This window comes from Sinocyclocheilus anshuiensis, unplaced genomic scaffold, assembly GCF_001515605.1.
Source record: "Sinocyclocheilus anshuiensis isolate Anshui unplaced genomic scaffold, SAMN03320099.WGS_v1.1 scaffold617, whole genome shotgun sequence".
Lineage (NCBI taxonomy): Eukaryota > Metazoa > Chordata > Actinopteri > Cypriniformes > Cyprinidae > Sinocyclocheilus > Sinocyclocheilus anshuiensis.
The window spans coordinates 706,101-731,127 of record NW_015539890.1 but is presented as its reverse complement, the minus strand read 5'-3'; the positions used below and the strand labels follow the sequence as shown (position 1 = coordinate 731,127).

General features: G+C 36.9%; 2 protein-coding genes across 3 annotated transcripts in view; one reads left to right on the top strand and one right to left on the bottom strand.

The window, feature by feature from the left end:
* LOC107685759 (ezrin-like) overlaps positions 1 to 16,003 on the top strand; it is a 28,621-nt gene extending 12,618 nt beyond the window's left edge. Inside the window, exons 5-14 of the mRNA XM_016482464.1 lie at positions 434 to 708; positions 867 to 950; positions 2,098 to 2,244; positions 5,546 to 5,642; positions 6,305 to 6,468; positions 8,955 to 9,085; positions 11,230 to 11,390; positions 11,478 to 11,570; positions 11,742 to 11,981; positions 15,275 to 16,003. Of these exons, the coding sequence (XP_016337950.1) occupies positions 434 to 708; positions 867 to 950; positions 2,098 to 2,244; positions 5,546 to 5,642; positions 6,305 to 6,468; positions 8,955 to 9,085; positions 11,230 to 11,390; positions 11,478 to 11,570; positions 11,742 to 11,981; positions 15,275 to 15,439 (1,557 nt within the window). The 3' untranslated portion in view covers positions 15,440 to 16,003. The remainder of the gene's footprint in view (positions 1 to 433; positions 709 to 866; positions 951 to 2,097; positions 2,245 to 5,545; positions 5,643 to 6,304; positions 6,469 to 8,954; positions 9,086 to 11,229; positions 11,391 to 11,477; positions 11,571 to 11,741; positions 11,982 to 15,274) is intronic.
* An 824-nt stretch (positions 16,004 to 16,827) lies between these two features.
* LOC107685758 (synaptotagmin-like protein 3) overlaps positions 16,828 to 25,027 on the bottom strand; it is a 15,730-nt gene continuing 7,530 nt past the window's right edge. Inside the window, exons 5-17 of one of the 2 annotated variants that reach the window (XM_016482462.1) lie at positions 24,236 to 24,303; positions 23,399 to 23,453; positions 23,188 to 23,269; positions 23,032 to 23,104; positions 22,794 to 22,912; positions 20,710 to 20,841; positions 20,286 to 20,452; positions 20,051 to 20,150; positions 18,942 to 19,112; positions 18,707 to 18,791; positions 18,412 to 18,502; positions 17,852 to 18,048; positions 16,828 to 17,596 (exon numbers count right to left, since the gene is read on the bottom strand). In XM_016482462.1, coding sequence (XP_016337948.1) covers positions 17,502 to 17,596; positions 17,852 to 18,048; positions 18,412 to 18,502; positions 18,707 to 18,791; positions 18,942 to 19,112; positions 20,051 to 20,150; positions 20,286 to 20,452; positions 20,710 to 20,841; positions 22,794 to 22,912; positions 23,032 to 23,104; positions 23,188 to 23,269; positions 23,399 to 23,453; positions 24,236 to 24,303 — 1,435 coding nt within the window. In that variant the 3' untranslated portion in view covers positions 16,828 to 17,501. The remainder of the gene's footprint in view (positions 17,597 to 17,851; positions 18,049 to 18,411; positions 18,503 to 18,706; positions 18,792 to 18,941; positions 19,113 to 20,050; positions 20,151 to 20,285; positions 20,453 to 20,709; positions 20,842 to 22,793; positions 22,913 to 23,031; positions 23,105 to 23,187; positions 23,270 to 23,398; positions 23,454 to 24,235; positions 24,304 to 25,027) is intronic. The other variant, XM_016482463.1, reaches the window with a different exon arrangement.

The following is a 25,027-nucleotide window of genomic DNA, read 5'->3' as shown; positions in this document are numbered from 1 at the left end:
CTAACCTAAGCCTAACCCTAACCCTAACGCAACAATCTTCCCAAAATTGGAATAAGAAGCTCTTATGAAGTAGACGTTGTCAACTAAAGAGAAGCACCGTGTCCGGAAAGTGAAATATTGCAAAGTTGTATATCCGTTACCAATGGAGTTCAATGAAACTTGCGACCATTGTTAAATAATGATGGTTTTGGGAAATGCACACCAGATTAGAGGACTGACTGGTGAATAAATAAATAAACACATTTATTTATATAATGGTATATTCATAATATTCATTTAATGTTATATATATTTATTTATATCCTACAAATATCTCCTTGGCTGTGGCCTAAATGTGCTGAAACATATTTGGAGTAGTAAAACATTCATGAGTAGTCAGCAAAAGCTCAGTATAAAATCCTAACACTCTTTTTTTTTTTTTTTTTTTTTTCAGGTCTCCTCTCAGGATGTGAAGAAGGAGAACCCTCTCCAGTTTAAATTCCGTGCCAAGTTCTTCCCAGAAGATGTGGCGGATGAGTTGATCCAGGATATCACTCAAAAGCTGTTCTTCATGCAAGTGAAAGATGCCATTCTGAGTGATGAAATCTACTGTCCTCCAGAGACTGCGGTGCTTCTGGGCTCCTATTCGGTGCAGGCCAAATTTGGTGATTTCAGCAAGGAAGTGCACAGGCCTGGATACCTGACCTCAGATCGCCTCCTGCCCCAACGGTGAGACACACAGGATTGGCTTAACTGGGGCATGTGCTCCTGGAAGTATAGGATTTGAATTCTGCCATCATTGCTCATCAGAATTTGGTTTTGGAGAACAGTTAAAGGTTTAGAACCTTTGGAAATGAGTCTTTGTCCCTCCTGTTGTTTGATTGCAGGGTTCTAGACCAGCACAAGTTGTCACGGGACCAGTGGGAGGAGAGGATTCAGGTGTGGCACGAGGAGCATCGTGGAATGCTCAAGTAAGTTGACGACGTTCTCAAAGTTATTGTTGTAGGATCTTTATAGTTATCGTTCTTGGTGTGAGAATGGGCCTCAATGCTAAATGTAGATTTTAAAATGTCAGTTGATTGTAGAAATAAGAAACTAACACTTCTGTCAGTTGGTCAGTCAAGCACATTTATTGACTGATGCCTAATAATTGACTTGCTTGATATATCAGTCTATAGGCCCTGGTGGTTTGACATATACCGTATACCATGCAATTATAAATGTCACTTGTCACTGTAGGTTGTTTATGGTTGCTAAAGTCTCAACTTTCCATATTAACATAGAATTAAACTGAAGTGCAGTCACAGGTGTGCCTATATCAGCTGTTTTATGTCTAATTTTATCTTGATTTATAGTCAAATTTCATATAAAAAGGAAATAATCATTTTGGGGTTATTTTAGTATTATTTATATACTTTTTCAGTATTCATTAATATTTTGAATGTTTAATTTTTTTCAGTTTTCATTTTAATTTTAGTTTAAGTTGTATTTATTATTGATTCATTTAATTATTTATTATTATTTATTATATATGTATTTAACTTTTATTATACTTTTAGTCATTTAAGTGCTTCAACTAAAATTTATTTCAATTAGTTTTATGGACATTATTTATTAAGTTGTTAAATCTAATTTATATTTTATTTCAATTTAAAATATTTACGTTTATACATTTATATATTCATATTCTTATATTTTATATTATATATAAATATATTTAATATATTCATAACACATTTTTCTTAAATATATGCATGCATGTGTTTGTATTTATATATACATAATAAATATACACAGTAAACACGCATATTATGTAAACAAAAACTTTTATTTTGGATGCGATTAATCGCGATTAATCGTTTGACAGCACTAGTTTACACTAAATTATGTGAAATTAAGTGCCTTTAGTATTTAATTTACTGGATTATGTCATTCTAAGCTATACCGTATGATTATGTAATATATAATATATTATATAATGTGTAAAACCCTAGTTATGACTACATTGTGATATACTATTATTACAATTAAAAAAAAAACATATACTATGCTAAAAGATTTTGGTCACATCATTCACCAGCCTATTAGAAACTGAAAGTGGTTATTCACTGTTCTTAGAGAGGACGCAATGCTTGAGTACCTGAAGATTGCTCAGGATCTGGAAATGTATGGGGTGAACTACTTTGACATCAAGAACAAGAAGGGAACAGAGCTGAGGCTGGGTGTGGATGCCCTGGGCCTAAATATCTATGAGAAAGAAGACAAGTGAGTTCAGCCTTTCCCTACATTCATTTGACATTATTCACATCTCAAGTGCTATTTCAACTCCAACGTGTTTTTCTCTTCTTTTAAATGCATTGTGGCAGTACTATGGTAAAATAATGGTATAAGATTGTAATCCTAATATGTACTGTATGATTGTGGTATGATTGTTTTTTGGGGGTTTTTTTTCCCCCAAATTGCATGTGTTGTGATTTAGTTTGGTTTGAGGACATTGTTCACAGGTGCTCGTCTTTCCATAAACAGAGATCTGTGTGTGTGTGTGTGTGTGTACGTAAGTGCAGTGGCTTTTTAATGGCTTTTTCCCCACAATGCCCTCTATTTTAACCATAGCAACAAAGACTGGTTTTTCAAGCTATGTAGTCCTTGAAAACATTGGGCAAGGATTGTGTATGTGACCGAGAGAAGGCTTTGCAAGTACACAAATGTAAAGATAAGAAAACCATGTTGCACAACGACCTGTGAAATAGTTCACATTCGTTGGATCTTCGTTTGTGTTGTTGCGTTAGCTGTGCTCGTTCTGCTGGGTGGCCCATATCCTTCACATTTGTTTCAGATTAACTGTCTTAACTGACAACATGCCAGTCTCCAAAAGCATGTAGTCATAGTTTAACACTGAACGCTATGAGAAGTGATGGAAAATGTAATAGTCAATGCCAAAATGCAGTACAAAGTGTTTTTGTTTACTTTCTTTCTTTTTCCATTATCCCCATCAAACCAATGTTAGAACAGTAAATACTTGAAGAAAGAACAAACAAGATTTGTAGAATTCTAATCTTTAAAAAAGCATTACCATTCTTATTATTAGATAATTGGGTAACACTTTATTTTGCAGTGTCCTTGTTGCACATTTTACATGTACTTTCTATAGTAATAACAGTAAATTATGCATAATTACAAGCAACTAACCGTAAACCAGACCTAATCCTATATAGTAAGTATATGTTGTTAATTACTATTACTCGGCACTTATTTGTGTAATTGCAGTATAACAAGGACACCTTAAAATAAACCTATAATTGAACCTATAATTGTTTAATAATATAAAATGTATTTTTATTCTAATACAATTTAGCATTTTCCTTCATTTAAAAGGTAGAATAATCTATTAAAAATGTTGTATGCCTTCTGTCCACAAGAGGAAAAACTAAGCAAGCATGTTTTAGCAGCTCTGTTCCACCTAGACCAAGTCACACAACAATCTTTCTGGAGCTGTATTCATAAACATTTTATAGACCAAATGTACAATCATAGCACTACGAGGACAAAAACTATGGCCTCTTTAAAATAATATAAATGCTATAAAATATATGATAGGAAAAATGAAACTGTCAAGAGTCGTGTTGTATTCTATACAATGCAATACAATACATCTTCATTATCAACCATGATTGTCTTTGACCACACCAGCGATATACCAAACATAGACACATACCACAAAACACAGATAAAAATCATCATGCTAGCCTTTTGATGAATAAATCCGCTTTTGCTATACTGCCATACCCTGTAAACGTACCATAAAATGTACCACCAAAATGCCATAGTTGCAAATATAAAACATTAAAACATGGAATCTCAATGGAAAAGGATTTTGAATTATTATTATTATTAATAGTAGTAGTGGTAGTACATTTAAACTACAATATTTGCTTCAATTGTTTAAATGGTAGAACTTTACAATAAGATCACATTAGTTAACTGCATTAGTTAAACTAACAATGGCTACGTTTACATGCAACCAAATAATCCATTTGTAATCGGATTGACGGCTCAATCGGACTGAAAAGCCTTCATGTAAACGCCTTAATCGATCCGATTGACCTCGATCGGAATGAAATTTCGATCGGATTGAAGGGGGTGGTTTATTCCTTTTCTAATACGATTGAGAGTGCATGTAAACACTCGATCGGATTAAACCCCGAAACCGAAAGCACTGCACATGTGCAATGACGCAGAAATAGCGTAATGACGTATGATTCGCGGAACGAGCGGTTCTTCCTTTTGAATAAAGTGTTGTATAAATGTGTGTCCTGTCATTATAAAACTCTCCTTTCACTCGGCAACTGTGAAGTGGAGCAGGACGACCTCCCACCAGTCCTTGTTTTGGATTCTCATCCACAGGCAACCTGTTTTGGGCGCGGGGAGGGGCTTTTTTACTGCGTGATAAATATGAGCAGCACGGCACAGCGGTTTATATGTATATTTATCCATAAATGGATAAATATTAATTCTGCTGTTAAAAAACAAATAAAGAAACCATGTAGGAGAGTGGTTATTATGTGCAAACAGTGAGAAACTCTATATTTGTGCAGTGTGCGCATGTCAAAAAAAAAATCATTCCAATTTGAAGCTTGTGAAATATAAACGTGCACATCAACCCAATCACTTTATTTAGCGTGCATTGTAAACACTACATTCAGATTCATCAATCGGAATGAATTCAGTCCGATTGAACCAAAAATTAGCATGTAAACGTAGCCAATGAAAAATACTTCTAAAGCATTTATTCATCTATGTCAGTTTCAACATTTACTAATACATTATTCAAATCAAAAGTTGTATCTGTGGACAATATTTAATGGGAATTAGTTAACAATGAATGAATGTGATGAATGAATGTGAAGATGAATTAATACTGCAACAAAGGTACTGCTCATTGTTAATGCAATAACTAATGTTATCTAATGTGACCTTATTGTAAAGTGTTACTGTTAAAATATGGTTAGCACTATGAATTTCTTTTTTTTGTAAAGATTATTTAATAAAAATAAAAAAGAACAATTGAATGAGTTACAATGTTACATACCATTTTTATTACCATCATTAATTATTTTAACCATTTGGTTTTAGGGAACGTTTGTGGTGTGTCAAGCGAGGTGGGCCGCGGTAGCTTTGTGTTCTCTCAGCTACGCACCGAGACGGTGTGACATGCACGTTAGAAGGCGTAGTTGTAACGCCACTCCCATGAGCTCCACAAAGAGATCACACGGCACACTCCTCACTGCGACGAAGTCATCCGCTCACGTTAATCACAGGCCCGTCCTTGTCTTCACATTCCTCGACCATCATGCCTGTGCTACAACATTCTCACTGCATTACAAACCCATCTCGGTGCTAATATTTAGATTTTTGCTCGATCAGCAACCAGAGATCTGATCGTTGTCATCCACGTTTTTCAAATAGGGTTTTCATGTTTCATCCACCCTACAGTGTTTGTCTTGCGTGACTGTATGTTTGGAATGAATATAGAACACTTATCATTGTTTCATCATTGTCTTTACAGACTCACTCCGAAAATTGGATTCCCCTGGAGCGAAATAAGAAACATTTCCTTCAACGATAAGAAGTTTGCCATCAAGCCTATAGATAAAAAAGCTCCAGTAAGTGAAACTATGATTGCGACACGAGCTGCCTTCATACCTCACAGTCCCACCTGAAACTGAAAAACTGCCTCGGCGAGAATAAAGCTTGTTTTATTCCACCCTAATATACGATCATCTTATGTCACACTAATGTTAGAACATCTAGGATTACATTTTGGATACAAAATCTAGTGATCATTTTTAAAAGGCTGGCCAATTTTGACTGGGAACAACAAATTAGATTAAGGATTTTCAGCATAACACTATTATAAATACTATTAGAGTGTATAACTATTACTGGAACGACACTGCAATGTGACACTCAAAAAACCTTGAAAAGATGCTCTCTAGGGATGCTTCAGCTTTGTTTTGACACACAAACACTAAATCACTGTAACGTCTGCAGTTTTACAGTTAAGAGTCATTAGTTTTAGCAGGGCTGTTTTGGCTGATAAACACCAGCAATCAGTCTCCTCTTGACAGTCTGGCCTTCATAGAGCGTTATCTCTGAGCGTCAGATCCAGCTGCTCCGAACAACAGCTTTCTGTAGGTTTTACATTTACATTATCACAGGACTTTATTAAATAAATACACAGTTAGTAATCTGGTCAAAGATCCATAAATTGACTGATTTGTAACCCCTGCATTTACATCTTGTCTCTTCCTTCTTAACCCTGCAGGATTTTGTGTTCTACGCCCCGCGGTTGCGCATTAATAAACGTATCCTACAGCTGTGTATGGGGAACCATGAGCTTTACATGCGCCGCAGGAAGCCGGACACCATCGAGGTGCAGCAGATGAAAGCACAGGCTCGAGAGGAGAAACAACACAAACAGATGGAGAGGTGAGGATGAATCACCATAGTGATGTGAGGAGTGATGCTGTCTCATCAGCAGATGCTGCGGTATATAAAAGACCATATTCTACACTTGTGTAGCCTCTTATTTCATAACTAGAAACTTTGGCTTGGCAAAGCCTTGTATAAATTATTTTATTTTATTTGTTTTTTGTTCTGTTCCGTTTTGTTTGTTTGACCATATTCTACACCGTATTCTACACTTAGGATCTTATTTCACAGAAACTTTGGCTTGGCAAAGCCTGGTATGAATTTAATTTTTTTTTTTTGACCATGTTCTACACTTATTTTGTTTTTGTTTTTTGTTCTGTTTTGTTTGTTTGACCATATTCTACACCATATTTTACACTTAGCATCTTATTTCACAGAAACTTTGGCTTGGCAAAGCCTGGGGCCTGTTTCATAAAACAAGTTTACCAAATAAGCCTGGCATATTTCAGTTAGTCTGACTTATTTTTAACCAAATCAACTGACAGTGAGTCAGACTAACTGAAATAAACCTGGGGGCTGTTTCATAAAAGACGCTAAGAAAAGCGGGGATTAAAGTCCAAGACCTGGCTTGAAATAACCTAACAAATCGATCGGGACTAAAGCAGTTTCATAAACGACAATTTAAGTTCACGCAATCTCACTAATTCGATCCAGGTTCAGTGAGTCAGGATAATTTGATGTGCACGCTTAATCTTAAGCAGCTCTTAATGTCGATCATGGATCAAATCGATCCACCATGGCAAACAGCGAGACATATTTGTGCTGTTTAATGCATTTGAGATGTTGTGTTTTCCTCAGTGCATAACTGACATGTCACAGGTATATTTTTCATCTGTAAATGGTAGAAAGTCATGCAAATATATCCATTTTGCTGTCAGGAGTGGACAAGGCTTACGCGAGTGAACGAGTTCTGCTGAGTGCATGCACGCTATACAGACGGCACAGAATAGAATAATAGCGCAATAATTCTGAATAAAATATACATTCTGCTAAAATATTTGTTGTTAGGCATTAAATGTGACACAAGTAGAATTTTTATCCTATATATAAGTGTATTTTTATGATAGCAGTAACTGTAAATCAAATGTAAGCTGGCTAATACAGCCCTACTAGCTCAAATGAGTTAAATGTGTGTTCCTCTTATCAGTTAAAATGTAATCTGATTTCTATTATTTATTTTCATTTTTAATTCAGTGATTTTAAGTTTTAATTGAGTGTTTTTAATGCTTTTAAAGAGCAATTTTAGATTGTAATGTTTTAATAAAGGCACAGCTGTCATAAAATCAGAGAGAAAGGCTGCATGGCTAGAAACTGCTGATCAACTGAATGCGCATGTAGCAATGGTGTTAAAATGTTTTCATATCTTAAAAAAAGGTCATTGCATTTTGGGCACAAGACATTAAATACAGTTGGTTGTAGCCTATATTTTTTTATTTATTTGATTATTTAAGTTGCATTTTCTGTGTAGCTACTTTTATTTTTGGACTAATAATAAAGTCAACCAATTGTATGTGAGCGAGTCAGTGGTAATATCGATGCGTTCATATTGGTCAGTATTTGAGGAGCTCAGCTTCTAACAGTTAGTCTGCTCCTGACCAGGTTAGTTTCTCAGCATAAGTTGCCACAGTGACTGAGCTTGAGCTATGGTAATTTTGCTTTCGGAAACCAAATCAAGTGACAATAAGTCAGAATAACTGAAATAAGCCTGGCTTATTTGGTAAACTGGTTTTATGAAACAGGTCCCTGGTATGAAGTTTAGTTTAGTTTAGTTTAGTAAACTAGAATCTTTGGCTTGGCAAAGCCTGGTATGAATTGAATTGAATTTGTCATTTATAATATTTATTTTAGTTTATTTTGATGATTTTTTTTGTTTGTTTTCTTTTTTTTTTTTCATTTGTTTTGACTATATTCTACGCTTATTTTATTTTATCTTTATGCTTTTCTTTTTGTTTTGTTTTGTTTGTTTGACCATATTTTACACCATATTCTACACGTAGCATCTTATTTCACAAAAGCCTGGTATGAATTTATTTTAGCTCATTTTTGTAATATTTATTTTGTGTTGGTTTTTTGTTTGTTTGTTTTTGTTTTGCCTTTGTTTTTTTGTTTTGCCTTTAGTCAACTCCAGTTACTTTGTTGCTGCAAATTACTTTCCAAATGGCTGGCATTTAAACAGTTTTATATATAAATGATCTCTGTTGTGATTGGCTGATCAAAGTTCATGTTGCTGCTGATCAGGGTGGGCCAAGATGCTGAATACTGAATAGACATTGATATGTAAACATGAGTGGTCCTGTCAATCTGCTCATGGTTGTAACATCAGGAAACCATAAAGATTTCTGAACAAGCTGTTTTTGCAGCTGTTCAAGGAACTATGACCACCTTGGGAAGGTCAGTATGAGAGATGAGTTTTGTGTGTGGGTATAGAGTGGCGTCCTGAGCAAACGTCACTGTACTTCTCTTTGGTTGTGTCTTATCTGCAGAGCTCAGCTGGAGAGTGAGAAGAAGAGACGAGAGGCCATAGAGAGAGAGAAAGAGCAGATGGAGAGGGAGAAACAAGAGCTGATGATGCGACTCTACCAGTTTGAGGAGAAGACCAAAAAAGCGGAAAAAGGTAAGAAGCCAGGATCCAGCGTGTTTGCTTTTATTTGGAAAAAATATCATAAGAAAAAAAATATTTTTTGATTTAAAATATTTTCATGTCTAATGCAAGATGATTGTATTTATTGACTGCATTCACATAAGCAAATAAAACAGTCAACATTTGAATTTTGACTGAGGAAAATGTAAAGCTTTATCTGATTTTATTTTAGAAAAGGCATGTAATTTTAACGGTCAGTATTTAGTTTTATTAAACAACACACTATAGATTATAGTTTTTAAAATCTAACAATCATTGTGACTGTTGTTTTGCTTGTTGTTGTGCCATGAGTCCGTATGGAAAATTTGACTCATAATTTTGGTCACTTTGGTCTTTTGAGTTTATGTAACCTTTTAGCTTGTTATTCTATAAAGCAGAAACAATATACTTTGATCATGACTGTGCTCCAGCTGACAATACCATTGACTGGCAATACAAACACAAGATGGTGTCATACTGCACCTGTTACTCTGTTTCTGCTGTTCGCATGTCATATTTCTTTTGTGTTTGCCATAAAGCTTGCCTTTCTGATATTCAGTATAAGACTACATTATTAGACAAGGAATTTTTCATTCAGAAATTAGTAATATGTGAACACAGTAATCTATGTGTTGTTATTCTGGATTAAATGTTACTGAATCTTGTGGCCATGCATGCTAAAACCATCAGCCATCTCTGACTATACACAGTCCAACAAAGCTTTCTGAATGTCCGATAATGAGCTCTGTCACAATATGACACAATACTTCTGCCTTTTTCATCAGGTCTTCTCTTATACATAAAATGAAAGTGAATGGTGTCCACCGCTGTCAAACAAGAGTTCAGTGAATATCAACTGTTCGACACAGAAAGCTATTGTACAGCCTCACATATTTTGGAATATAGTGCATGAATCATAAGTACTTTAATCATGCTTCACTGGGTCTTTCTGGAGATTGACAGCCCTTGGTTCCCATCAACTTTCATTGTATGGAGGGAAAAAACCACCATGAACATTTACTAAAATTCTCTCTTGGTGTTCCATGAAATAAAGGTCATATCAGTGTTTGAGTAAATGCTGAAAGATTTCCCTTCAAGATTTTCCCTTCAAAGTAGAATTCAAAGTAGAATAGCCTACAAGGACTAAAACTTCTTTGCTAAAGCAAAAGTGCTAAAACATAACTTGGTCGCAACTGTCTTGTATCAGACCAGAAATCTTTTGATTAAAGGGGTCATCAACTGCCTTTTTTATTATTTTGCACTGTTTTCTGAGGTCCCCTTATAATGTTATCAAGATTTTTACACCAAAAAAAAAAACATAATTTAGACGTAATAGGCTATTTTCTGTCCTGTTTTTAACCCCCTCATCAGAACGCTCTGTTTGAATAGGCGTGGCGGATTGTAGACTCAGAAGTAAACACCCACTGCTCTGATTGGATAACAGTTGTGTATGTTTGACAGCCTTCATCCTTCACAGATATACGCTGCTGTGATTTAGGTTAAAAACGCATAAATACTCAGTACATATCAAATGATATGTAATAATAGACAAAGCAATAGTGATCACGTAATAAAAACAGTTACTCACACTTGTGTGGTGCAACATTGCTGTCAGGTCCAATATATTCGGCACAGCATCGTCTTAGTTTCAATCTTTCTGAAAATCCCCCACCGAATTGTGCCTTCAGAGCCATCTTTATCATTTGGTTTCTGCATAGACCTGCGTCAAACTCTCTCGTTATTTACAATACATGTGGGAATCGTTGGGCGGGGCTAAACAGGCAGCGATGTAGAAGCAGGCGTTTATCTTCTGTGGAGGTGGAGTTTAGCCACACTATTACATCATAGAGTGGCACATTCCACAACCTGTCCTTTTGGCTGACTGGCTTCAGTATACGCTGTTTTTAAACTAACGAGAACGTGTTGAATTCTGAAACTTACAGTACAGAAACTTTTTATAGTACAGTGACCTCTTATGTGTCAAAAGATCAAGGGAATTTTGGTTTCTTAGTTCATGACCCTTTTAATCTCCCAGATCTGTAACTGTTAGAGCATCACCATCCACAGCGAGGCCCAGACCCCTACTTGAAATGTAATGATGGTTGCACTTTAAATTAAATCTGGATGCGTGTTTTCAGACCTGCAGGAGCAAATGCAGAGGGCCATGCAGCTGGAGAGTGAACGGAGGCTGGCAGAGGAGGAGGCAGCCAGATTGGAGGCAGAAAGGCAGGCAGCACTGCTCGCAAAGGAGGAACTGGCCCGTCAAGCCCAGAATCAGCTGACGAGTCAAGAACAGCTGGTGAGAACCCAACACTCTTTCTCTGAAAAATTACTTTGTCTATCATTTTTTCCCCCATTAACAATCCTCCCCATTCATCTCTTTCAGGCTGCTGAGCTGGCAGAACATACTGCTCGTATTGCACTCCTGGAGGAAGCCAAAAAACGCAAGGAGGAGGAAGCCATGACATGGCAGCACAGAGTAAGACCGTTAAGACATTAACCCCGTCACCTTTTTCACCCCTGATGAGTTTGCATTCCTGCAAATTTGTCCGAAAGCTGTCTGTATATCCATAGCTGTAGTGCACTCTTAAATTCTTCAAGAACTGGATTGGTAGTCTTATATTTGTGGTGTTGGATTGCGTTCTTCCAGGCACAAGAGGCCCAAGATGACCTGGTGAAGACCCGTGAGGAGCTTCACATGGTGATGACGGCGCCGCCTCTCCCTCCACCACCACCTGCATATGAACCTGATGAGAATGAGTACGAAGATGGCGAGAGCAACAGTAGCTACAGTGCAGACCTGCAGACAGGCGGTATCAATGACCACCGCTACGAAGAACAGCGAATCACTGAGGCCGAGAAGAATGAACGAGTTCAGAAACAGCTGTTGGTAAGTATAACATTGCAGGAGCAACTGGGTGAACTTTCCTAGGCTCCAGGATTAGAGCCTAAAGCCCGAAACACACTGCACAATTTTAGCAATCCTATAAGATCACTGCATGTCACACTGTGCGACATGGACTTAATAAACTTGGCTACGATGTGTGTGTAGACTGTACGATGAGGACACCTGTTGACTCGTACGATACGACGTTACTATAGAAAAAATTAAACGTCATCAGCATGCGCTAGTGGTAAAAAAAAAAAAAAAAAAGACCATGATAAATCACACCTTAGCAGTTATATTTTTTTTATGTGTGCTGAAAAAAAGTGGAAGCGGCGAAAGAGGAAGGGATAAGAGCTTGAGGTAAGCAGTTTTATGTTTTAGCGCCATGTCGTATTTTTATTGGTTGGTCCGTAAACGTGGATTGTAGCAGCAAACACACTGTGCAGTGATCATGCTGCATCATGGGCTATATCGCAAGACCAAAGATGAACAGCCGTCTTTGAACCTTTCTCACTGTACGACACAGGACTGCCGATTAGGAGCCACGATCACAGAAATCGCCACAATTGTTTCACGATGCCAATCTTTCATCTGGGACTGCTGAAAAGTGTGCAGTGTGTTTAGGGCAGGGTTCCTCAAATCTTGCCCTGGAGGGCCAATGCGCTGCAGAGTTTAGCTCCAACCCTGATCAAACTCACCTACCTGTGATTTTCTAATGATCCTGAAGACATTGATTAGCATGCTCAGGTGTGTTTGATTAGGGTTAGAGCTAAACTCTGCAGGAAAGTGGATCTCGTGGGCCAGATTTGAGGATCCCTGGTTTAGGGCTTTAGGCAGTGGTAGCCAACCCTGCTCCTGGAAAGCTACCTTTAGCTCCAACACACATGCCTGTTATTTTCAAGTAATCCTGAACACCTTGATTAGCCGGTCCAGGTGTGTTGGATTAAGAGTTAGAGCTAATGGTGCGTTCAAGTCATGTCGGATAGATCGTATTTACGAGTTGAACGCACATGAACGCCACCACAAAGTCGTGATTACGAGTGGGAAACTCGAAATTTTCTTTAAGCCCAGAGATTCCGAGTTGGGGCGTGTCAATGAGAAACATGGCGGAATCAATGGATGCAACGTCTGTAGTTGACGCTAAATTTTTGTTTAAATTGATAGTTTAGTTGTCCTATAAGCTTAAATTGGTCATGTTCTTGTTACGCAGCTGAAATCCAAGTAAAAAAAAATGCAGACCCTGTTGTATTTTCTTGTAATTTATTAAAAGAAGGTACACCGCCATCTTGTGCCGACTAAACTGACTTGAACGCACCTGACGGCGTAACTACGACTTGTCAACTCGTAAGTACGAATGTCCCAGGAGGACTTGAACGCAGCATAACTGTGCTGGATGGTAGCCCTCTGAGGGCAGGGTTGGATTTCATACTTCCTTAAGTTTTAAGTTAAGATCTGACTCCAGTGTGTTCCTACCTGAAATCACCATGGCTACTAAACAAATAAGATGGTATTCTAGAATAAGGGTGTTTCTGTAATATAGCCCCTGTAAAGTTTGGTTCTTTTAGTGCACAATGCGCATGGGTCAAACTCCACTCCTAAAGGGCCAGTGTCCTCCATAGTGTAGCTCCAACCAGATTCAAAATACTTGCCTGGAAGCTTATAGCAATCCTGAAGACCTTGATCAGCTGTTTAGGTGTGTTTAATTAGGGTTGGAGATAAGCTCTGCAGGACAGTGAGTTTGACATCCCTGTTCTAGTGCCTTCATGTAGTCCAACACCAGTGAGCCAACTAATCAAGGTCTTTACCAGGTTTGTTTGCTTCGGAACTAAACTGTTCCTGCGCTCCAGAGAGCTACCTTCCTGTAACGTCTTATAAGACCTTATTGGTCCTGGATCAGGGGTATTCAACTGGATCCAAGTAATCTTGAACACCTTGGTTAGATGGTTCAGGTGTGTTTGATTAGGGTTGGACCTGAATTCAGTCCAGTGTGTCTCAAGGAGCGGGGTTGAATAACCCTGTCCTATACAACATTCCTATAACCTGTCATTGCTTTCTGATTTTAGGTTAAGGGTCTAGAACAGGGTTACTCATTCTGACTCATGGAGATCCACTTTCCTGCAGAGTTTAGTTGTGTAGTAGTCCCTGAACCAGCTTATCAAGATATTTGGTTTTACTTAAAACTTAAATCTAGGATGCATTGAAGCAGGTTTGGAACTAAGCTAAGCTAAACTAGGAATAGCCCCTCTCCCACTGAAGGAACTAATCAGGAATTGATTGAGTAAATACTTGCACATAAGTTGGTAGTTGATTTATCTCGTTGCCTTTCCAACTCCCATGTCAATAACATAAAACCAACAAAAGCTCTGATTCTGCCATCCTCTATCATAGCTGGGTTCCCATTGTAGGTGCAAATGCAAGAGAACAAAATCTCTTCGGGTCCACTTTTCCTGGCTCTAGGCCTTCTCGGGGAGTACTGGAGCTACTGCATGTCAGAAAGTGGCTAATATAGCTCTCTGTGAGTAGGAATGATTAACCCCTGCTCCCCAAAAAAACATCTACTAGCAATTTGCCTTTCTTTTTAGGAGAATGTTGGGGTTCGGTTTAGGGTTGGTTAGACCTAGAGCTTTTCTTGGTTGACCGGAATCGTTAGGTGTCTAGCCCCAGGGATGCCTATAAACATGAAACATGTCCTACTTTGGTTCATCAGGTTGTCTCATATGATTACTGTGGTACTGCTAACAGATCTTTGTTGGTCCTGGGCAACACTCTTATCAACCAAACAGATTTTGGAAATAGGATTAGGCTCTTAGGATTTAGGCTTGGGCTTGGAGCTTGACTTACAAACCCATAATTTCCCTCTGCCTGCAGGGTTAGTCAACAGTTAGGGTTAGGAATGGTTGATGTGATTTTGCCAAGTAGGTCATGTTCCTGAAATAACATACTGTGCTAAAACAACATTACTATGAAACAGTCCAAACACTATTATCCCAAAACCGTTCAAACACTATCCCTCCCCCAAAACCCAACCATAACACATTCCTAACCTAAATCGGAGGATGTTGTCAATTAGATATCCAGTTGTTCTGAATGGGTTTAGGGGCTTACATTGGGTTAGGCCTGAACAGCAATGTTGTTCTAGGTTGTTAATGCAAATGTATCCTACATGAGGATGTAGGGTTATGACTTTGTTGTTTTAAGTCCTTTTCTGCGAAATCACATGGATTCAGCTCTTATCGCTCTCTTCAGTCATGGATCAAAGAAGCATCACTAAATCGCTGACATTATCTTCTTTACAGGCTCTGACCTCAGAGTTGTCCCAGGCTCGTGACGACACCAAGAAGACTCAGAACGACCTGCTGCACACAGAGAACGTGCGCGTCGGCCGAGACAAATACAAAACTCTCCGGCAGATTCGCCAGGGCAACACTAAACAGAGGATTGATGAGTTTGAGGCCTTATAAAATATCTGGACCTGGAAACTTTGGGAGGGAGGGAAGGAGGAAAGGAGTCTCAAAGCCCTTGTCCATTTTCTTTCTGTCCCTACGTCTGAGTGGTCAATGCAAGAGGCACATCCTGCGTACAAAAGCACATAAGTGCGCACACAGTAATGCAACAGATTTGATTCGTTTGACATGAACACTGGTTCAACACACACTAAAAACTAAATTATTAAAAAACTGCACACTTTGACACACATGTTTACCCCTTAGTGGTGTACATTGAATTTCACGGTAATACTTTACAGTAAGGTTCTGTACTGTAGCATTATTTAATGTATGAGGAATCATCAACATACAATTTCAATGAACAATATCACTTATTAATGTTTGGTCATTGGTTCATTCTTTGTTTGCAGTGCTAATTAGTGATAACTTTTAATGTTTGTTTATACAGTATATGTAGCCATAAACATTAACACATTGCTCAGTTAATTGTGTTAAATAATGTTAACACACACAGCCTTATTGTAAAATGTTACCAATTTCACAGAATGTACTGAAATAAATCTGCTTTTGCCATAAAAATATGAAGCTAAATGATATTTAAACACGTGCCAACAATGCATCCTCCTTTTGTTAAATATATGTTAGTAATTCAATAATCTGGCCAAAACATCATTTTAATTAATTTTGGGTTGTGATAAGTGGTACTTTTTCTCCCCCTTTTTCGTATTAATGATCCACTCAGCACAGGGCTTGGCAGTATGGTTCATTTTATGTTTTGTCTGATATTAAAACTCTTTAATTCATGTTGAATATGGCTTTTGCCAGAATACTTGTTATAGTGTTTATTTATTCAGTCTTTGGGTTATTTAAGGTTTATGGGTAGATGTACTTTTCTTCTTTACTAATGACAGTGCAGATTCATTTGTTTATTGAATTCTGTACTGACCTGTCATGATTCCTTTTTTGAAGAGATTAATATTGTAAGTTATACTTTTATATATATATATTCAAATGCATGTTAAATCCTTAGATTTCCTACATTAGATACAAACTGATTTTTTTTATGACTTTGAACTAGTTACTGAATGTTTATTGCCATGACAGTGGGATGAAGGAAGATTTGTTTAATAGACTTTTGTAATCTCAGTAGGTATCTACATTTTTTGATATATTGAGATTTTGATATATGCTGTGTTCGTGGATCTGTGAGCAGAGTTTCTCACGGACTTGCTAGCAGCTCTTCATATTTTAATTAAAACTATTAAAAATAGCACAAATCAGGTAGTGTTAAGACACCTTTACTCTGCTGGTGGGACCAAATGTAAAATATATCCAACAGAAGAATGGAGTTTTTTGAGTGACATACAAATGGGCGAATATGACAATTTAGTAAATTGTTTCTGTGATGCCTGTAACCATGTGGTGCCACTTTCATACAAATAGAATAGTATTTTTGTTGTTGCTTTTTTTGGGGGGGGTTTTGTACATAGGCTGAAAGTCTTAAATTCATTCTTGATTTTCCACCATCAAAATGAGCTGTTTTAATGTTTAAAATATTACTTGATGTCATCCATACACAAATAAGCTTTTCACACTACGCACTACCATCCAGTGGCAGATGAGGAGTGTTTTTACAGGGCTTAACATTGTTTTTAATCCTGGGTTATGAATCTAGTAACTAACCCAGGTTAAGAACTAGTTGACCCTGGGTTAACATTTTAAAGTGTGACTATTATCAAGCTTGACAACTGGATTTATTTATTTTCCCCTAAAAGGTGTTTATTATATTAGAAATAAAGATTTATGATGAACAGATCTGGGTGTGTTTATTTAAAAACAGAATACTGCACCGCATGCTGCCTTTGTGGAAATATTTAATTTATTAAATAAGTTATGAAATGATGAATATAAAATATACTGTATAAAGCAACAACACAGAAAACAGTTCATGTCTAAAGAGATAAGAATGAGGCACTTTAAAGACGATCTGGGCATTGGTTTGTCAGGATTGAGCTTGTAAACACAACTGTCACTCGCCAGGATCTGTGGGTTGATGGAAAGGATCCACCTTCTTCAGTTATGACCTCATGCTTGTGCTGACATTTGCATGAAATGGAAGAAGGAAGTCATGCCACTCTCCTGGCATCTGCTGCAGACGTTGCCATGACGATTCTGCCAAAATAAGACAGGATGACATAAAAGCCCATATTTTTTTTGTGTTTGTGAGTGTGCAGACACATTATTTTTCTACTGGTGCTCATTTATAGATGCAAAAAACAACTACTGACGTCAATCATTTATGACTGGAGGCTTGATCTCATGTGAGTGTACATCATTTTAAATACATTTCACGCACCTTTAGGTGTTAAAGTTTTACTGTAAAAATCCTAAGCTGCTTTTAATGTCTGTTTTGTGTGTGGAGCTCACCTCCGGCCAGCCGTGCTGATCTCAGTAGACGGTCAGTGAGGATGAAGGTGTTTTTCTCCCACAGGTTGAGCTGCAGCGTGGCCTGCTGGAGCTCCTGACGCGTCAGTCTGCTGAAGTTCATTTGGACAGAACCGGCAGTCTTCTTCAGTGCTGGACTTCTCTGCACCAGCTCTCGAGCTCCAGGAAGGCAAAGGATTCTGGGAAGACATTAATACCCAATTAATGCACATCACATCAAGTAATGGGCCATATATGCCTTCAGATTATGGCACAACATTTACATTTTTGTGGAAAGGAGACTGCAGGTTCACAGTCATTTTTGATTCAGTTATATATATATATATATATATATATATATATATAAAACATTATATATATATAATGTTAAAATGTTAACATTAAATTACAGCTTAGCAGAAAATTGTGCATTAAAACTCCTTTATAATTTGTAGTAAAATCTAATATCTTATGCCTAGTTTTGCGACCATAACATTGTTCTTTATATAAGTGTATTGGAACTACTTCAGACATGGGCTTCTTACACACAGTTGTCCACTCACCCTTCAATGTAAGCTGTTTTTGACAGAAAACGCAGCTTCGACACGTCAGTGATGACGACTTTGAGCTGTCCAGCTGCTCCAATCAAAAGGTCTGTAGAGATTGAGTAGTTACACTTATGTTTTTATTCTGAAATAGGCCTAATATACGTTTAAATACATTTGAACTTGCATTTATAATGAGCACTTAATATAGAACAAAGCCCAGAAAAGACAGTCTTTGAATCATTCGCACACAGTCATTCATAGTCCTATTCTGGGCTGGCTGACAATGTGTAATGGAGTGCTAGTCTCATACCGGCTGTATGTGGGCAAGTCTGTGGCAGGAACTGGAATTGAGCTTTAAGCAGCAGCTCGACATCGCCACCTAGTGGATAACCCTGCTATGAAAGAACAAGCTCAGCAGATATACCTCAGAACATGAGCAGATGTATGCAATTTTAGAAATTGTCTTATACAACTAAAAAGCACTTGAAGAGAGCAGAAAATTTCATAATGTTCTAATGAGGTCAGTCCAGTCTGACTGATCTTACCTTTGGACCGAGTGCGTAGCAGACAGAGCGCTGAGTGTCTGTGCTCTCCAGACACAAGTCAGCCAGACGGACGAGCGTCTCGCCCAGAAAGAGCTTCCGCTTGAGTCCCCTGCAGTGCCACACTGACACCTGAACTACACTGCTGCCCAGCTGCTCAGCAGCAACCACACACTGCAAACACACACCAAACAGTTCAGCACACAAAAACCTCAAAATATAGTCATACTTTCAATGCATTTCTATCTGTGCAAATTAAAAATAAATGTGTAAATAAATAAATAGTACTTTAAAATAAATACAGCTGAATTCAATTTAAAATGACTTAATACACACTAAAAAAAATTAAATGTCACAATTAAAAATAACTAAACAACAACAATAATAATAAAGCTACTGCTTTTCTTATAAATTTGAGTTATAATGCCACAACAAGACAAGGCATTTAGGGCAAAGGGACACTTCAACAGAAGAGACCAAAATGACCAGTCAAGCAAAGCAAAGCAAAGCAAAGCAAAGCAAAACAAAACAAAACAAAGCAGAAATAATAATTAAATTAAATTAAATTATTAAATTGAATTATTAAAATCCATTAAACTACAGTATTCCGATGATTATTAAAGGTCAGACTGTTTTTTGTCACACAATTTCTAAAACCTGACACTCAAACACCAGAACCACACACCAAATCTGCAAAACCAAACGCTAATTCTCAGCCTTTTCAATTTCATGAAACACTTTTTGCAAAACACAACACACAATTCTCTATGCAACACACAAAAATCTAACAGGAATTAATATTATGGCAAAGGTGTTTGCAAATGTTTGGTTTTGAGATGTGTTTGTGATATTTTGCATGCAGTGTTTCATTTTGCAAGAGATGTGAGGCATTTTGCATTTTGTGTGTAAAGTTTTTTTTTTTTTAAAGGCAGAGTTTTGAAAATGTGTGTAAGCAGTTAAGAAAATATACAACAAAATAACTGAAACTAACTCAAATTAAATTGGAAAAATTTCAAAACAATAATAAGTGTAATACTATGATACTACAATAACACTTTAATTGTATTTTTTTAAACAGTGTTTACCAGTAAATTCTGGTTGTAAATACTCACAGTAAAGGTTTCATTGTAAACTGGGTTATTTCCCATCTTGACTACTGTCTTCATCTTATAATCGTGGTATTTCTTTGGAAGCAAACAGACCTTTACATACCTGTTTGTTCAGAAAGAAACAATTTCTTATTAGGCCAACTGTATATGAGCCAAATACGTTACAGCAACCAATGTTCTGCTAACATTGTTCAATCTGTAATACACAGCAAACATGCACTCCATCAAAACAACTTACGGATGACATTTCTTCTTCATATCTCCAAACATCAGATTTTTGCAGGCTTTGACAGTTATCTCCAAACAGGACGTCCTGTTGTTGTAACCGAAGGCAACCTCTACTTCTCCGGTCACACTAGTGTTTTCAGAGATCCCACAATCCATTCCTGTGCTACTGTTGCTGTCCTGTACAAAACATGTTTTTGAATGAATTCCTATTTATTAACATTACACTTTTTTATGTTGATGTTCAAAGTCCTGAGAGAGAATTAATACACAATATCACAACTCATCCCCATGAGCCTGTAAGCGCTATCAAATATCTTTCTTTTGCAGAAAGTTATCTTGCAGAATTTCGCAGACCTTAGGTAGTTTGCTTCCTGAGAGATCTGCACTCATCAGTTATCTGATCAAACAGGATTAAATATCGTGTGAATACATACCCTCTGCTCATTGCTGTATGCGGATGTATATGAAGCGTCGTCATCTGTCAGGTAAAGAGTACTTGTTGAAGCATACTGCTCTGTGCCTCTGCTGTTGTGGGATAGATTGGGAAGACTTGGTGCTTTGCACAGCTGTGAGGAGACAAAATCAATCAGGACGTCACATTAATGTCAATTGTTTAGTCAATCTCATTCTTAGTTCAAATTAACCTTCAAACGTACACAGTAAAACAGTGATTCTCACAAAGGTTTGATTATTAGGGGGTCACAACAAACTCCCAGAGGGCCTCAAGATGACTTGAAATTATGTAAATTAAGACAAAATAACTGAAAGTTATGATAGTTCTTATTTCAATTCAGTTTTTGTCTTTGAAGAACCAGGATTTCCACAGTTTTTGAAAGTATTTGAGGAAGCCTCATTTTAGAAAACTTACAATTTAATGGCCATTTTTTTTATAATAAATATACATTTTTCTACTTTTGAAATATTGGTAACACTTCACAATAAGGTTTCGTTTATTGACAATAGTTAACATGAAATAACAAGCATTTATTAATTAATGTTTATTTTCAATTTTATTACTAGGTGTATCTTTTAATGTTATTTAATGAACCGGAGCATGAACTAACATTGTGTTAATTAACATTTATTGTAATAAATGTGCTGCTCATTTTTGGTTAAAGTCGTGGAAGTCGGGGGAAGTTGTGGCCTAATGGTTAGAGAGTCGGACTCATAACCCAAAGGTTGTGGGTTCGAGTCTCGTACCGGCAGGGATTGTAGGTGGGGGGAGTGAATGTACAGTGCTCTCTCCCACCTTCAATACCACGACTGAGGTGCCCTTGAGCAAGGCACCGAGCCCACCAACTGCTCCCCGGGCGCCGCAGCAGAAATGGCTGCCCACTGCTCCGGGTGTGTGTTCACGGTGTGTGTGTGTTCACTGCTGTGTGTGTGCACTTTGGATGGGATAAATGCAGAGCACTAATTCCGAGTATGGGTCACCATTCTTGGCCACATGTCATGTCACGTCACTTAATGTGAGCTAATGCATTAACTAATGTTAACAAATGTAAACGTAATGTTAATTAACAAACCTACGTTTAAAAAAGGTATTTTGCTGGGTACAAATTGTGAATAAAAAACGTGTCTAAAATTGCTTTAAAATCAGAACCACTGGAGAGTTCAAACAATAAAAACACTTCTAAGGCATTTTATTCTTATTAACCGCTAGAGCGCCAAAAGTTACATAGTGCTGCTTTAATATTCATTTAATAATGTACTAATACACTATTAAAATAAAAATGTGTATCAGTTAATATTAACTGACATGAGATAACACAAACTAACAAATGTTACTAACATTAACTACTAACATTAACAAAGATTAATGAATACTGTAACTATCAATGTGCAGCACATTTGTTAACGTTAGCTAAAGCATTCTTAAAATAAAAAAATGTTGAGAACCACTGGAGATTTCAAACACAGCAGGCAATGGTTACTAATTGTCATCTACCCACTTTTTTCAAGTCAAACCTGGTTGGCTGGAAAAACAAGGTGGATTTATCAAGAACAGTTTTGACTAGTGCAGTCAAATGATTAATCGCGATTAATCGCATCCAAAATAAAAGTTTTTGTTTACATAGTATATGTGTGTGTACTGTGTACATGTATTATGTCTATATAAATATACACACATACAGTATATATTTTGAAAATATTTACATTTAATATAAATATAAATATATTTAATATATAAACGTACAATTTTTCTTAAATATATACATACATGGGTGTGTATTTATATATACATAATAAATGTACACAGTACACACACATATACTATGTAAACAAAAACTTTTATTTTGGATGCGATTAATCGCGATTAATCGTTTGACAGCACTAGTTTTGACAGATAAATCGTGCAGTCTCAAATTTAGATCGTTTATAAAACAACAGCAATGAAGGACGACACCTTTTCCTCTTCCTTTGAAGTGAATTGGTCACGTCCCACATGGCATTGAATGGGAATTACAGGAAATGAACTGCAATACAAATACTTGTAGACAATACTGCATAGACCTACATTGGCTTTGTTGATGGCACTCTCTGATCGGCTCTTGTGTCTTGAGTTCTGCAGCAGTCCGTGATCCACGGTCAGCTGACCCGCTTCCACACTCAGATCATTCTGAGATTTGGAGAACTCTAGCATCAGGACAAGACAAAACATCGCGGATCCTGCTGCTGTAGACACTCTTGTGGCTATATGAGTTATTACAATGTTATTACAATCAACATAGAGATGGCTTGTTTTGTTCTCTTACTTTTTATGTGAGCACTGACAGACACCATCAGGTTCTCCACAGATTTAGTAAATGGCTTTGATTTTTTGAGGTCCTAGTTTAACACAAAGACACACAAACACATTATTAGGTGATGAAGAAATGCAAAGGAAAAAAAATCCATATTACTGTCTTCACCTGTTCTGTTAAATGAATCAATCTGTTATATGATGAGGCTTCATAAACAGGAGGAGGAGTTGGAGGCACGACTGCAATAAAGCTAAAACATAAAATAATAACCATAAAAACAGTTTGAAATCGTTGATTAAAAAGAGCATGAATTGTCATAAAGTAAATGTGATTATTATATTGATTATTATAACAAGGTCTATATTTGACGGTTTCCAACCTGAGACGTTGATAAGACTGTAATAGTTTGTCTCCGATGGTTTCATGACTGTTTTCTAAAACCAATACAGAAAGACAACATTCATGGTTACTTCCAAGTTAAGTTCAACACACAAACCATCAAGTGTGTGTGTGTGTGTGTGTGTGTGTGTGTGTGTGTGTGTGTGTGTGTGTTATATGTGTTATAAACATATCCCTATATTCTATCCCTATAGTAAAATTAGTATATTGTATGTAAATGTTATAACATAGGATGATTTTTATATATAACAACTATATGTCAACAATATACATTTTATTTATATATGCAATTTTATTAAAGCTACATATATGCACAAATCTGTATGTTTATATATATATATATATATATATATATGGTTTTGTAGTATGCATGTTTATCTTTTATATTTACTTATTATCATATATGACATTTATTTACTTATATAATGACTGGTTTAAGGATGGAGCTTCATATACATAAAATTTATATGTCCAAAATGTGTTAATTACACATACATAAACATATATATTTGTTTTGGCTAGGTATAGATGTTAATATATAAAATTGTTCTCATTTCTAATAGGTTTCATATATGCTTTTACTTTATATGACAATATATTTAATATATGAAAGTTTGATGTACATACATTACATATGTAGTATCAATGGATAGTAGACAGTGTAGACAATGGTCAATTATACAATTAACCATGATTATTGAAACATTTTGGCTGAGGAATGCAAGTGTAAAAATACAGTGAGCCGTGTAATAATATTTACAAATTTGGAAATGATTTAATTAATTTGGAAACAATTACCTAATGCAAAGAGACAAACCTCTGACATCCGGAAATTTCTTTGCTTGCTGTTCCAGAAACCATTCACCAGATTTGATCTTAAATTCCCTGGAAAGAAGTTATGAAAATGCATCTAATTTATGTCATTCATTCAAAGCTTTAAAGGGATCCTATTATGTTTTTTCACTTTTTCAACTTTAGTTAGTCTGTAATGCTGCTGTAAAAAGATCTGCAGAGTTAAAGCTCAAAGTCCACTTCAAAAGGAGATATTTTATTTAACAGAAATCACTTTTCAAAAACTACAACGAACGACTCGTTTGGACTACAACGCATATTTTCCGGGATTTGTGATATCATAAATATCGACGAATGGGACGAGACCTGGTTGAGCTGCACTAGAGAAGGCAACGAGTGTTATCACTATGTCGGAGACACGCTAGCTTTCCAAAGACAGACGAACTTAGAGTGGTTACAATCATCCGGGTTTAAATCGCGCTCAAATTGATTTGATATTGATGCAATATTTACACTGAAGCCAGCAGTCGTCTATGGTAAGGGCCGTGACATTTCCCGACCAGGCGCCGAGTGCTGCCAATCACAACACACACAATCCCAGCAAACCAATCACAGCACACTCTGGTCCAGCTACCCAATCACAGCACACACTGGCCCAGCTAACCAATCACAACACACACTGGCCCAGCTAACCAATCACAGCACACACTGGCCCAGCTAACCAATCACAACACACACTGGCCCAGCTAACCAATCACAGCACACACTGGCCCAGCTAACCAATCACAACACACACTGGCCCAGCTAACCAATCACA